Below are 16,281 nucleotides of genomic sequence, written 5' to 3'. Positions count from 1 at the left end.
CTTTTAATGTAAAGAAGAATAATAAACATCTGTGAGGGAAACAGCCTCCCATTTTACAAATATATTCACTTCCATGGGACCAAAGTCAACCTTGTCTAATGTAATTTTTTCAACTTTCAGAGAAAGATTTCAAACTATCAAATAAAGCTCAGCTATGAGGAAACTAAAAATAAGCTCAGAGTGAAGCACAGTGGGTCTGGGAGACTGCAGAGCTTAATGCTTTCTCCTGTTCCTGTGTCTGAAATTGAATGGGACCGCTCAAAAGCCCATGTGGAACATCATAATCAATGTCTGTGTGTATAATGCAGGAACATTGAGTTATGTTATGTAATATAAACAGTCAATAAAAATCCAGTCATTTTCTGAGATTATATTTATTAAATTTCTTCTTACTTGTGGCCACATGCCCTCATGCCCATACACCGTCAGTGCCTTGTCTTTACAATCAGCAAATATGTTCATATTATTAGCCTGACCATAGAATTAGCCTGATTCCCATCAACCTGACAGTTGTAAAAATGGCAAAGTTAGCAGTACTTCAAGCTTTCACATTTAAAACCGTTAACATGTGACAGTAGTAAAAAAACAACTAACAATTTCTTGTTCAGCATTTCAATTCATATAAGTGGTTCTCCATTCCCAATTTCTATCAAGGCAGTTTTTCTGCAAGGAATATTTTAGCCAGATATCTATCCCCTCGTTCTGTAACTTTTTTCAAGATACCTTACAGAACAGTTTTAAGTATTTCATAGCAAGTTCCTTTCTTAGAAGTGCATGTATATTGTCCCAAAAAAGGCAACATTTTTGTGCAGCCCTGGTATGATTTGTTAGTTCTCTGCTTTTGATTTGGGATGTAATGAAAGTGTGAAGAATGGAGTTCTTCCATCAATCTCTTTTCAGACCCATTACACCCATTTTATACCATACTTCCTTTAAGAGTTAAATGTTTTGCTCTGACTCAAATCTGGTTTTTATGGTATAATATTTGCCGCCCTTGCTTCCCCCGTACAAGGCACATTTGAATGTTGACCCAATGCCTACCTTGGTGTTAAGCGTCCACAATAACCGTAATACTAGCATTCAGGTTCACCTATCCTCACCTCTTTCATAAAATAATCCCTCAACTGTAATTACCTTAAGAAATCTTGGCTTTCATAGGTCAGCACTGTGTATGAACACAGTGTTCAAATGTTTGCATATAATTAGGCTTTGCATGCCCATACATATTGAGAACCACGCAACATGAGTCAAAGGAGATAGAACAACACTGTATCTGCTGTATATGGTGTACAGATGCGCTTTTATCTCCATGTGCAAAATGACCATCATCTGCACTTCCTGGATATCTGTCTGTAATACTTCCCTTTTTTGTATCCTGCCATTTTGCACTTCCTCCACAGCTGGCACCATCGTGGAGCAGCATGAAATGACATCAAACTTTCATGAAATTGTCTTTCCTGTTAGTTATGTGCACATGTGTAAATTTGGCATCTGATCCTAATGTTATCCACAAGCACAAGTAATAAAGTCACAGCCAGTGGTGTCAGCTGCCCGTATTTTGTGTATGTGTGTGTGTGTTTGTGAATGTACATGCCTGTGTAAATGAACTGTACTCCCTCTCAACTGCAGGCCTCCTTTCTATTCTATTCCTCATCATTTTCTCACACCCCTCACTCAGCCAGAGTCTCCAGTCATTTATTCACCCAGCACCAAGCTTGGGCGACCAGAAGAATTTACGATCATCAGCTTGGCTTATTCTCACCTCACTGTAAAGCTGTAACGGATTTACCGCCACTGGTATGTCTCTCCCGTCATTAAAATGTAAAAGTTTGCAACGCCTAGAAAGTCACAAATGATGCCGACGAGCTTGGCCATTTTCTTCACTTACATTTCGCCTGGTTGCTGGTAGTTTGTTCCCAACTCGCTCGAAACTAAATCATGAGCTGTCACTGCTCCCATCACTCGAAGTAAACTCCACAGCTCAACTCATCCTCTCTTTTAAAAAAGGGGAGTGTTGCCATTTTCCTCTTTCATACTGTGAACACTGAATCTTTGCTGTCCTGGATGCAGACTTGGCAGGAAGAGAATTCACTACGTTGAGTTATCTTTTGATATTGCTTGATGCATTTTGACTGCATTTATATAAAAATGGCCAAGTTATTCTTCCAATAACGAATGGGTGCCTGGGGAGTTTCCTCCTGAGCTGTCTCCCCAGTACAAACCCGACCTGAAGATTTTGACAGTTTGACACTTTAATTTCCTACTGAGTATTTCACCTGAATTTCCTGGAAAAAAGGAAGACGTGCTGCTATAAAAAAAAAAGTCCATATTGGGTTGGAAATTATTAAAGCCTGGGCCTCAATTAAATCCTCTCTGCCCTTCTCTTTTACTCAGGTTTGGAAAGCACCGGAGGGATGAGCGGCCAGGAGACAGGATGGAGAGGAAGGGCTCCAGTAAATCTAAAGTCGAGGACATGCAGGCGTCAGAAGAGGAGACCCTGCGGATGAGGCTGGAACAAGAGAGGTGAGTGCTCAGACGGAGCCTTGGCTCACTAAAAGCCTGAACAATTAAGTCCCAGCTGAAAAAAAGAAAAAAAAATACTACTGACCGGAAAAGTAGCAAACTACCTAATTAGCAAAATGGAGGAGCAAGGTTGGGAAATTCTGGGAGAGCACTCAGATGTCAATTTGTGAAATGTCCCTTTCTTTTATATCAGTACATTAAATAGATCATTTATGGATTGTTGTTGCCTGTGCCATTCAGAGGCGCTGACCTCCTAATGGTGCTCGTAGGCCCCTGTGGGTTTGGCATGATTGAATGGTGCTCATTATAATAGTGAAATCGATGGAGCTCTGCATTTGTCTTCTCCTGCAGCTCGCCCAGGTTGTTAATTGCTCCAGAATACGTTGTTCCTTTTTATCTGCTCCTCTTGGCTCTATGTCCTCTGGTGTTTGTGGCCATCAGGACGTCCAGAAGAATAAGGCGAGGCATCGGTTTTGCCGCGTGCGCCTCATCCCTCACAGACAAGCCCCATTTAATTCTCTCTAGAAGGGAAGACAATATTGGTGGCAGGGTGAATGAAAAGACAGCTTGCTGCCTCCATTGTTCTCCACCAGCCAAATGAACTCAGTAATCAAACTGCCGTTGGTAATGACAGCTAATTGAATAGAAACAATAGGGCTTGATACCGCTCCTTCTTACGGCGAAGGGAGAGAAGGATGGATGGCTGTCGAAAATGCATGGTACTGCCAACACAAACAAGTGTACAAACAAAAAAACACTCACAAAGGCCCTCTCCCCCTGCTGAATGGAACATCTGGAGGCCTTGCTCAAAAAACTGTAGCACATTTCTTTCTGGTGTTCAACTATGACTTGCAGTGAAGGTCCTCTCCACTGAGGGTGTGAACCTTTCTGGCTGAGGGCCCAACACATGTCTCTCAGTGCACCCTCGAGACTGGCGCCTGGTTCTTCAATCAGATCTGTCCGCTTTGAGAAGCTCCCAAGTAACTGTCATGCTAATCAGCAGAATCAAAACAGACACACAGTGGGCATGAGAGATGTAGAGTACATGCCCTCATAACCCTCCCACACTTATTTTCTTTCACCTCTGCCACCTAATTTCTTTGTCTCCTACTTTGTCTTGGAGCACATTCTCATTCCCTGTCTTGTTTGTGTCCGTTCTGCATCTGTGATCTCCGGCCCCAGCTCCGTATGCAGGAGGGCAACCTAATTCTTTCCTTTTTGTACCTGTTCCCAAATCCCATCACCCAGCCAGGTGGGGATTGTCCTTCGGTTAATGGAAAGGGAATCCTGAGGGAAATTGTGGTGTAATAATAAACCAACCTGCTGTGAAGACAAGTCGATATTCAAAGTATTAGGGTTCAGCTCAGAAATCCATTACTTCTTGTATTTTATGGTAGCGCTACTGTATTACACTCCCTAGGTGCTAAATTTGATTGTCATAGTTCTCTGCTTAAGGCACATGCTCTGACTGATTACATTGCTGCCACAGAGACAGGACCATTTAAGAGTGCATTTATGAAATTATGGTAAGGTAACTGTAACATGTTTTCTAAGCTAGCAATCGTCAGTCAGCTCTTTGTCAGTACGACCCGGGATGGGCCGCAGCCAAAACCCCCGGCTCAGCTGACATTAGCGATCATTAATTCAAGCAGACGGTTCTGACAGGGGCTTTTAGTGATTCAAAATAGGAGTTAGTGAAGAGGTGAGACAGATTAATTCATAAAACCTGCCCTTTTTACTCTGCAATAAGGCAGCTACGGTTATATATTTAAAACTCTGACCTTGGTATGATTCATGCCATTTATGGTTTGGCCTGCAGTCCTTGCAGACACAACTCGTTTATTTTGTGTAAAAATGTTCTCCTCCATTGATATCTTGTCAGCCTCTTACAGATTGAAGATGATGGAGAAGAGAGTACATAAAACTTTCGACTTCATTGCTAGAGCGCAGTGCAGTGCATCCACTTGATGAGGATTGGTTATCAGCAGCATTTGTTTTGCTAAAATCTGGCAGATTTTATACAGCTCCTGTGATTTACTGTTTAATGTCTCATCAAAGCAGCATTAGTACCTGTGGATAGGCTGATCTGAATGCTTGTTCAGCCCAGCAGTGGCAGCCATTACTCTGGTTCTTTAAGGCTGTGGACGGCACCCAAGACACCCCTATCTGACTGGCTCATGTTGAGAGGACTGTGGAGACAACAAGCGCTCTGATTGGACCTTGGGTGGGTTGGAGAGCAGTTGTTTCTGTGGCTATGGCCCTCATTCACACAGGGCCATGGAGGAAAAGAGAGAGAAAGAATGAAACACAGAGCGGGTGGTGTTGGTGGAGCTTCTATCAGTCTCTGACTTATCTGCACATGCTAGCCCTGGAACTATATGTTCCCAGCCAAAGTGGGAAGCACACAAAGACAACCTGACAATGTTCCTTCTTCATTTTCCGCCTGAACTGAACTCCATTCGCCTTTCTCTGTGGCAGCTGATTATGATGTCCATTCTCTCTTATCTGCTTGGCTCCGGTTGGCTTCTAATCAGTGGCCAGCACTCCATTGCCACTCTCGTGTTCCCACTCCCCAGACCACAGGAGAGCACATCACTGCTTTTTTTCACAACAGTGGCCTGCTTCCTCTTGTTTATTGTTTGACTTCCTGCTGACTCTAGACAAACAACACCTGACCAGTGTTTCTGGAGTGGGTCAGTCAGCACAATTTACCTTTTGAAAAACAGCAAACCTGTTTTAGTATTAGTATTAGAATTTTGTCTTTTGTTTAAAAGAGAATGTCTTTTCTATACCATGTTCAGGGTACAGACACCAGTGCCACCAGTAGAAAAAAGTAAAGCAATTTGCTTTTAGGCAGTTCTTCTTTTTCTGTTTTTTGTCACAGTGATTATGGTACCAATGTTATCATTCCACTTTGTCAAACCATCTCATTATTTCAGTATCTTATTTGAGTCTCATTTGCATAGTGAGTTCAAAGGAAGCTCCAACTGACTGATTGGGAAGTGTGATTACATTTGTAATTATATTGATACCTACAGCAAGTTAATGTGATTGTTAACACTGTGAATTAACACCATGGAACTTGGACAATTATCTCTGTGATTGCATTATGCTGTTATGGGCCAAGTGTCAAACAAAAGATGGGCTATCGGAGGTTTGCGATTCTGCACAGACAGCTGCACGCAGAGTCATTTACTGCACTTTGATTAGATTCAGATACATTCTGCCCTCCATCTGCACTTCAGAACAATAGAACATGTTTTGGTGAGGGAGTATTGAAAAGAAAAATCTATTCAAGGCAGCTGGATGAGAAAGTAAGAGAGCAAATACATTCTGTTTCATCAACCGCAGTAACAATGCATATTGAAGAGACCGACTTTCAAACTTGTAAGTGTGTTGACTTCAAAATGAGTGCAGGAGGGTACAGACATCCCCGCACCCCCCAACTTTTGTCAAACATATAGAGAAGGAGTCTGCTGCCTTTGTTTCATCCAAAAGAGCAGCGCTGTTGGATGAACAGTGACTTTTATTCAGTGTGGAGAGGAAGGACTTGAGGTGAGCTGACTACCAGTTCACACCAGGCCTCTCATTCCACCAATATAATGTGTTAAAGTAATTACTTGACGTGACAGTCTTCTGCTTTCACATTCAGGCGCTGAAAGAAAGCTTTAGCAACAGGATCATTACAGATCCCGTTTTTTGTTCATGTGAAGGTGCGGTGTTCAGACTCAATTTACAATGAATGTATGAATGATAAGAAAAACAACAGGGACAACTGAAAAAACTGAAAGGGAGGGACGGTAAAGAAAGAATAATGTCATCCGGCTGATACATAATTTTCTTAAAGACATAGTCAGTCAGTGGATTAGGGATTGAACTTAAACTGCCCTAAAAGCCTCAGCATTAGACTGTCTAGACTGTCTGTTAGCCAGGAGGAAATGCCTTTCCACTGCACTGTTTTGAAGAACAAGTGAGTAAGCATTGCATTTTATTTAAAGGTAGATGTGAGGTCAGTTCTACTTCTAAGAATACAGAGTTAAACACAGACAACACAAAGGACCAAGCAATTACTGGCATAACACTGGAATTATCTTATTTTCTGTCATCAGTGTAATTAATATTAACATTAAAATCCACGGTGGGGCTAGAATGAGGCACTACAGCTTGATTGTCCTCTTTTTGAAATAAAATCTGGCTGGTTCCTTAAAAGCTACAGTGTCCTCTCATCTCAAAACGTAGTATCTGGTAAGAGTAGAAGAGAGGAGAAGGGCTGGTAATTGGGGTTGTACAGTAATAATGTGTTTAGTGTGGGCAGCACTTTCTTCAGTGTTAACATGCTGGGCCATTAATTGGCTAATGGAGTATATATGGCACAGCGGGGGTGGTCTCTTAGGAGAAAATGGGGGAAGGAGAGGAGTTGGAAGTGGAGCAGCAGTTGCAGGTTGCCCAAGAAGAATGCAGTTAGCAGGTGTGAATTTAAGGTTTAGAGCTAATGGATATATTGCAAAGCCAACCAAATTCCAACCCTATTTCTTACAAAATGCGTTTACGTAATACCAATTTGCTTGATGTTTTTGTCAATCTCTGCTTTGAAGTCATAGAGAGGAGTTTGAGGTGAATGGTTGGGCATACAGGGCATAGGACTTTGACACTGGAGACTGTGGTTTGTGGTCCAGGTGTAAGGTTTAGGCTTTCATTATAAACGTCACAGTATTATGTTGATACCAAGACCTAAGAGTCTACAGCCAAACAAGAGGATGCCTTCTGATAGGCTGGTCTGGTAGGATGAATAACGACCAGGTGGAGGAGACTCAGTGTGGGGGTTCCGTCTTGAAAGTGGTTTCACCCGAGCAAGTTACTGGCCCCCCGGGCAATACCTAGATGAGACATGAGAGAGGTGTGAACCGGGTTGAATAGGAAGGATGAGGGGATGAGGGAAGAGGGTATGAAAGGGATGAGTGAAGAGAGGAAGAGGGGATAAAGGGATGAGGGGGAGTCTATCAGATGTTGAAATATTTTAAAGGATAAGTGAAACCTTGGTGGCGCTAGATGAAATGTCATGGGATCACCATAATCAGTTGGATTCATCCTCTGGGGCCCATCATTGTGCAATCCCAAGTTCTGACAGACTGACAAACAGACCAGCATTGCCGTCTTTAGAGTCACACTGCCTACATGACTACAAAAATATTCTGGAAGGAATTTCCTAACATTTTTTTTTTCATGTAAATTAGATGCATACAAATGTCATTAGGTGACGGGGTTGCTAAATTCCTGGTAGTTTGATTCTTGACACGTCCATAGGAGACATCTCGCAGAAAATATGCACTTGGGAATGCGGCATTCAAATCTCAGCTTTCCACAGGGAGACCCACTGCCAACTGGCCACGGGTGGACACCACATCATCACCACATCACCACACCTTTCCTTTCTGACAGCCAGCACAAGTTGTAAAAGGCCTCTCCCTGGTAGAGTCTATTCGGGCTGGGCTCGGGCCAATTGTTTTTTTTATACTTCAGGCTCGGGTTGGGCTGGGGCTTATTTAACTTCTCACCTTTCATTGTGCCCATTATTGCACAATAAGCATGTACATGGACATACGGACATACAACGGTGGACGCGATACTTTTTCTTCACAACACATAAACAGTGAACGATGACCACCGTACCTGTCCTGTACACAGTTCAAAGGATTTTAATTGTTTTTCTATTTAAAGTTAGCCAGTTGGCGAAGAGTTCTTTGAAACGATGTTCTTCAATTTCTATGAAGTTACTCAAAATCAAAGACAAGTAAGCAATACAACTTACATTTTCTCTGTAATGACAGTCTGTATTTCAAACACACAGGCAGGTAGATATTTTGTAAGACAAAAAGAGCCATGCCTTCTTCTGAAAATCTGCTGAGTGTAAAAAAATCAGCCAACTTACTAGATGATAATGACACTTAAGACACCAGGATGACTCACATCTTTTGATATTTTTGGGTAGTATAATTTTATTGAAATGCACCTATTAGCTTTATTATGTCAGACTCCTGAGGCCTGGAAGAGAAGTCTCTCTCTTTTAGCTTCATGTCGCCAGTCTAGCCAAGGCCATTATCTTGCCCCGAATGTCAATATTGCCGTTATTATGAATCTGATTAGTCCATAAAATGCCAGAGGGTCCTGAGATCCCAGCGGACTTCCGTGAACCTGTGGTAACATCATTGTCTAGTCCTTCCTGGCAGAGATCTGACATCACTTTAGCCAGATGGCAGGTGAAAAGGCTTCTGGGAATTAGTGCCTTTCTCTCTGTGAGTCTTGTTTTCCATTTCCTAACAGCACAAGCTAACATAATACCACACCGAATGCACACAACTATGCTGTGAGTTGAACATTTGCATGTCGTACCTGGTCTGCAACAATGCAAAAATACACCAAACCAGCTTCGAGGCTTTATAGATGACTGCATATCATGCAACATTGCATCAGGTCTCCATCAAAATCTCATTTCACAGATAATGCTGAGAAAATGGGATTTTGGACAGCTAAAAATAAACAAGGCAGTCTATGGGTAGGATGTGGGAATTGGGTTAATCCGGCACTGAAAAATGGTGATTGTTTGAAATGTGATTACTGTTATTAAAATACACAGACATAGGAGATAGAGTTAGGCTAGTATTCTAGCTTAATTCCAAACCTGTCAATCATCTGTGAGGAGCAGCAGTTGGGGGGGTCAGAGTTCAGTTATGACCTGAGGTAATAGGGAAGCCCAGCACTAGTGGGAGGTAGCGTACCCTACAGCAGGGATACAACATCTGGAACCAGTGAGCTGTCTGGTGGTTGCTGCCAGGGTCACCGCAGTGGGAGGTCAACTCCCCCCTTCGCCTGCCCTCAGCCCTTTTCCTGTGTACTCCCCACTGTCCACCTCCCCACTGCTACAATGCCAGCTCTCCTCGCTCCCATGTAGCACCATGACTGAGTCTTGTTAGCCGCAGACAGATGGGCATTCACATGGAACCATTCTCTGAGACAGGAAAGGCCCTCTGAAAGGCTCTGTTGTGTGAAAGTGGTCCCGAGGTGAGGAACAGCATGGATGGAGAGGAAAGGCTGGGAAGGAGAAAGAGGAGGTCTGACTGTCGTCATCCACCTCCTCTTGTTACGCGATCTGAGGCATAAAATCAGAACACTCATCTCGGCCTCTAAAAGTTGGAACGCTGCTGAAAGCATCTCTGAGTCTGGATGGAATATATAGTTTTTTAACCCCATCTCTTATCCTGTGTTGCCTCCTTACTGTGCATTTCTTATTTACTTGCCAGTCAATTCCTCAAATATCATTAAATATATCCTTTTTTCTCTTACTGGGTAGTCCCCGTCCGATATGGGTTTTTGGGGGCCAATGCCAATATTAAAGTGAACAAGAGACAATGTATGAGCTGATGTTTTGATTTAGAAAATTAATAGCATAGTAGACCTTTTTCCTGTATAAACTACACTTAAAACAGGCCGATATTGAAAGCTGTTATATATGTGGGCTATAATACGTTTCCTGAATGGATTATGTGAACACATTACAGTCTCAACAACTCAACATGTAAACGATTGCACATTAATAAATATTTGCTGCTAGAACGTGCAGCCATCTGTAAACAGAGAGAGCAGAATAAGCATGTTTTTTCTACCTTACCCATAATCTGCCATAATGGTTACTTTTAATGTGGCATATTCACATGTACTTTGTCCCTTTACTAGCACTCTTTTAATTCTATCTAAAGCAAGCTACGAGAAAACATTTTTCAACCACCATTCGGTTCTAAAACATGCCATCTATGACACAGTGACACAGAGGAAACGCTGCTGTTGAATGCATCTGATACTACATGGCTGTCTAAAATGAGGACTTGCTGCTTTGAGATTTCACACTAACGTTTCATATTTGAAAGAGGAGCTAGATAACTTTGTTTAGCTGGAAGCTGTGTTAGAAATTGTTCAGCTCACATGTATTTACATGTCCCGCTGGTTTAATCATTTCTGACTAACCGACTGTAACTACACACGTTACGTTAGTTATACATTTAACGCTATAGTTTAACCGCTCATTAACGTTAGAGCTCTTCCACTGATAAACATGGCATTAGCTTTATGGTTAATCTAATTTAGCAATGGGCTGCTGTAAGTGATTTTACAGAATATTTAGAAGCAATGAACTTTGGAGAAATGATCGGACCATTCACTAGACCTGTTTCAGAAATAAATCTACAATCATGTTTGTCTACAGTGTAGCCTCCAGCACTAAACTACTGTAACATTAAACATACTTTTGTGACCAGGAGAGGGCAATGAAAAACAGGAGGAGGAGGTACAATTAGTCTTTACTAATGTATATAATTTGCAAGTTAGCATTTTTGTTGGAGTTACCAGGCATACATTATGAACATTTTTCCAGTCTTGTAAAAACAACATGAAAACTGGATATGTTTCCATCAGAAGAGTTGGAACAAATATTGTATACTTTTCAAATCAAAAATCAAAATCAAAATAATCAAACATAGTAAGAATCTTTTAAGAGCCAATTAATATTGGACAATTTGAAGTGGTTCTTTTGCAGTTGGTCAAATACATTGTTTCACCCAAAGACAAAAGCAAAGAAAAGTACCTACTTTTCAAACCATCCAAAACCATTTTAAGTGCTTAAAAAGGCCCCATTTAGTCATTTATGACTCATCAGATGTATTTCGCTCACAATACAACAGAAAATGTCCTCCTCACCAAACATTTTTTAAAGGTGTAAAATCTTTTTTTCCCAGTGAGGAAATTATATTGATTTGTTGCATTTTAAGCTTAATTTTTAGTTTGCCAGATTCACAAATAAAAAAAAACACATATACTCATATACACACTTTTTCTCTTCAATGTGTTTATCACAGAATACAGGCCAAGACAAGGGAGATTCGGGAGAGGCAGGCAAAGGAGAGGGACTATGCCGAAATCCAAGACGTTGTCAGTCGCACCTTCAGCTCAGATGAGGAGCATACGTACGCTGGCATCGGATCATTAGACTCGTCGGTGGATAGCAGCAGCATGGAGCCTTACAACCACCACTACCATCTCCCTCAGAGTCCCCAGAGCCCTCACCTTCCCTTGAGCCTTCAGGACAATGGTCCACCCCTCGAGGCTCTGTATGCCCAGGTCAACAAGCCACGCAATGGACGCCCTGCAGCTCCAGACAGGTAGGAGGCGCCCAAACACACATCCACAGTGTGTGCTGTCTAACCATTTGTGCCATGTGATTAGACGTTGGGACAGTTCATTTACACCTCATCTAAAATGTAGTAACATTGGTGTGATTGTATTTGTTCACTTTTACTTGTCATTACATGTCGTGACACATGCCGCACAGAAAAACAATGAATTTCACACAGGGTTTTATCGATGCATCGTCCCACATGGCTTTGCCCTGTGTGAACAGCCAGAATCCACAGGCAAGGTAAAACAACAAGAGCCTATCAGTTTTAAATGTGTTAGAATTTAATATCATCGTGTCATTTTTTTTTCATTATCCCTGGATCACAGGTTATCCTCCCCGGCCTCTCTTTCAAAGACTCACATTGCATGTGAGTTCAGCTTGTTTGTCGCTGGGGGGATGTACCGCTCATAACCTCCATGTCAACTTGATTATTTGATGTGACGACAATGCCAGGTGGAGCTTTAGTTTTATATTACTGTGTTGATAGCCTATTGCCAATAGGCCTGTGTACATTTATCACGTGTTTTTTATTGATGCATTTATTCTCTTTTTTGGCTCCAGCAAATGGGAAAGTATCCATAGTTTCTTATATTGTGAGGGAAGGTGACTTAGCTAGTTACAGCTTTACAACTTAGTTCTTCCTTAACAAAGCCTATGATTGATGCTGCATCCTCAATAGTCTAAGTCCATAAAACCTGGGACAAAAAACAATTGATAAAGCAATATTAACAAACATACAATATCTTAGTCACACCAACAGCATTTTATTTTTCTAACATGTTAATTTATCTATATTCATCTTGATTTCAACAATACAAGCTTTTACAACCAAGACTAGTATTTATTTTGATTATATATACTGCTTGTTGCTCTGCCCTGTGAGTTGGAGGTTTTATGGGGGCTACCTGCAGGTCATATCCAGTGGTGACAAGCCAGGAGATTTCTATTCCCATGGTGTCCCAGAACCTTTCATGGTGTTATTAATGGATCGGATAATACCTACCTCCTGTGATTGACAGCTGTCACTTGGGGGCTTGTGACCTTTCACTGCTAGGCTAAGGTTGGGGTGGAGTGCATGTGTTACTGTGTGTGACCAAGACAGAGCACTTCTGTGTGAGTGTGGGTATGTTTTTTTTAAAAGGATTTACAAACAGTTGAGTAGGTATGACAAGGTTATCTGGCCCTTCTGATAGCCGGCTAAATTCATATGCCAATACATCCGGGCCTTAGTGAAGGCCACTGATCCATATGTCTAAAGTGAAGGTTACCTCCACATGTTTCCTCAGGATAGCCTCCTTGAGTCATAGAAATTAACTGCTGTAACCTATCTGACTTCCGAAGCAGAAGTTCATGATAAGCCTGGATGTTTGTTGAAAAAAGAGGCAAAGCAATGCTTGATGGGTGTCCAGCAAGTCTGTGTATTCAGATCACAAGACTCTTAAGATGTTGGTCAGTGATAGACATGATGCTATTGATTCTCTGTGTGAATATCAATAAACTATGTGCAGGGATACAGAATAAAAGCCTCAACATAGGACAACCATGTTAGTTCCAGAGGGAATATTAATAGCAATTTGCTTAGTAGCTCTCACATAGAAATAGACGGTTATGCAAAATACCTGACTGTAAACAGATGCTTTGTTACTTAGATATGGCTTTAAATGTTTTAAATTGTCTGAAGCTTTTGAAGCTTTTCTATATTTGTATACATACTGTAGTTGTTTTTTGTCTTAAATATTGGTATAATATCTTTTTATATTGGAAAATGAATACATTATGCAAATGATCAGGTCATTTTCAACAAACAAATGGCATAAAAAGAACCTCCTCGTCTTCTCCTTCTTGCTCTCTTGTTTTAGCAGTTTCTTGGAAATTGTGGATTCTCACCTTCATAGTTTTATTTCAGCATAAAAAGCTAGTGTTGTATGTTAATTATAAATAGAGGCTTATATTTGGTTTGAGGTCTGAGCCTTAAGTATTGATAGCGCAGTATGGAGTTTTGTTTGGAGGGACTGGATTAGCTCTCGCAAGTGTTGTGATTTGATTTGAAATATGCACCGCATGTTCAACACTGCATTTTTGTTTTGCACCTCGCTGCTTTGCATATCTTGTGTATGCCAGCCCGGCTGTATGCCTGTAATATTTGTCTTGCTGCCTTTGAGATATAATAATATGCACTGGTTCTTATTTAGGGGAGGCTTTCTATTTACGATTTGCAAAAAGGAGCTTGAAGCACATTCAGATTCAAGACTCCTGTCACTTGCCTATCATCACAAACGTAAACAGTAATTTGCATTTCTAAATTAAACTTAATGGAACTTCCATTGTCAAATATAAAGCGGCAACACAACAGAATTTGCAATCATTTCTGACTGTTCCATGTATCAAGACGAAAACATTGGATTCAGAACTTTTGTTTTGCCACTTAGAGACTCAGTATGACTTACAATTTCTTCACTTTCTCATCCTGCCACTGCTACTTAACCTACAATTTTAAAGCCACAGAGATAACACAAACTTCCTGTTTGAAGGTCAGGAAAAAGGAAGTAGATGAGGTTTGTTCAGGGAAGGCTGCTCATTCCAGTCAGTCAGTGTCGATATGAAAGAGAAGAAGGAGTTGCATTTAACCCTGACCTGGATACTGTTACCGGCTTCTGATGGGGGCCCTGGAGAAACGCTGATCAAAGGGTAGGTTAAGCATCCTATCTTACTGGGATATTTGAGTTATTTTCTAGTAGAGTTAAGTCCCATAGTCAGACATCTCAAATCTTGCAACACTCCTAAATGCACAACATGCAAAACCAAAAAATAGGTTAAAAATCACACTGCCAATAACCCTTATATTTTATCTGTCAGGCTGCAGTGTGTAGCAATACACACATTTCAACCAGCAGAATCATTACCAAAACACATAACACAGAAATACACTGCTCCAAAAAATAAAGGGAACACTAAAATATCCTAGATCTGAATGAATGAAATAATCTCATTAAATACTCCTTTCTTTACATAGTTGAATGTGCTGACAACAAAATCACACAAAAATTATAAATGGAAATCAAATTTATCAACCCATGGAGGTCTGGATTTGGAGTCACACTCAAAATCAACGTGGAAAACCACACTACAGGCCGATCCAACTTTGATGTAATGTCCTTAAAACAAGTCAAAATGAGGCTCAGTAGTGTGTGTGGCCTCCACGTGCCTGTATGACCTCCCTACAACGCCTGGGCATGCTCCTGATGAGGTGGCGGATGGTCTCCTGAGGGATCTCCTCCCAGACCTGGACTAAAGCATCCGCCAACTCCTGGACAGTCTGTGGTGCAACGTAGTGTTGGTGGATGGAGCGAGACATGATGTCCTAGATGTGCTCAATTGGATTCAGATTCTGGGGAACAGGCGGGCCAGTCCATAGCATTAATGCCTTCCTCTTTTAGGAACTGCAGACACACTCCAGCCACATGAGGTCTAGCATTGTCTTGCATTAGGAGGAACCCAGGGCCAACCGCACCAGCATATGGTCTCACAAGGGGTCTGAGGATCTCATCTCGGTACCTAATGGCAGTCAGGCTACCTCTGGCGAGCACATGGAGGGCTGTGTGGTCCCCCAAAGAAATGCCACCCCACACCATTACTGACCCACCGCCAAACCGGTCATGCTGGAGGATGTTGTAGGCAGCAGAACGTTCTCCACGGCGTCTCCAGACTCTGTCACGTCTGTCACATGTGCTCAGTGTGAACCTGCTTTCATCTGTGAAGAGCACGGGGTGCCAGTGGCGAATTTGCCAATCTTGGTGTGCTCTGGCAAATGCCAAACGTCCTGCACGGTGTTGGGCTGTAAGTACAACCCCCACCTGTGGACGTCAGGCCCTCATACCACCCTCATGGAGTCTGTTTCTGACCGTTTGAGCAGACACAAGCATATTTGTGGCCTGCTGGAGGTCATTTTGCAGGGCTCTGGCAGTGCTCCTCTTGCTCCTTCTTGTACATAGGTGGAGGTAGCGGTCCTGCTGCTGGGTTGTTGCCCTCCTACGGCCTCCTCCACGTCTCCTGATGTACTGGCCTGTCTCCTGGTAGCGCCTCCATGCTCTGGACACTACACTGACAGACACAGCAAACCTTCTTGCCACAGCTCGCATTAATGTGCCATCCTGGATGAGCTGCATTACCTGAGCCACTTGTGTGGGTTGTAGACTCCGTCTCATGCTGCCACTAGAGTGAAAGCACCGCCAGCATTCAAAAGTGACCAAAACATCAGCCAGGAAGCATAGGAACTGAGAAGTGGTCTGTCGTCACCACCTGCAGAACCACTCCTTTATTGGGGATGTCTTGCTAATTGCCTATAATTTCCACCTGTTGTCTATTCCATTTGCACAACAGCATGTGAAATTGATTGTCAATCAGTGTTGCTTCCTACGTGGACTGTTTGACTTCACAGGAGTGTGACTGACTTCGAGTTACATTGTGTTGTTTAAGTGTTCCCTTTATTTTTTTGAGCAGTGTGTATATATCTATCTATATATATATATATT

General features: G+C 42.0%; 1 protein-coding gene across 5 annotated transcripts in view; it reads left to right on the top strand.

Moving 5' to 3' along the window:
- LOC119906686 (partitioning defective 3 homolog) overlaps positions 1–16,281 on the top strand; it is a 349,822-nt gene that overhangs the window by 254,093 nt on the left and 79,448 nt on the right. For all 5 annotated transcript variants that reach the window (XM_038724012.1, XM_038724004.1, XM_038723995.1 and 2 more), the window contains exons 20-21: positions 2,395–2,523; positions 11,430–11,732. In XM_038724012.1, coding sequence (XP_038579940.1) covers positions 2,395–2,523; positions 11,430–11,732 — 432 coding nt within the window. The remainder of the gene's footprint in view (positions 1–2,394; positions 2,524–11,429; positions 11,733–16,281) is intronic.

Source organism: Micropterus salmoides, unplaced genomic scaffold (assembly GCF_014851395.1).
Source record: "Micropterus salmoides isolate LMB-PRFRI ecotype aquatic unplaced genomic scaffold, ASM1485139v1 Ms_hic_scaffold_1, whole genome shotgun sequence".
In the NCBI taxonomy this organism is placed as follows: domain Eukaryota; kingdom Metazoa; phylum Chordata; class Actinopteri; order Centrarchiformes; family Centrarchidae; genus Micropterus; species Micropterus salmoides.
Note: the sequence above shows the minus strand (reverse complement) of the source record. Positions and strands in the feature narration are given on the sequence as shown.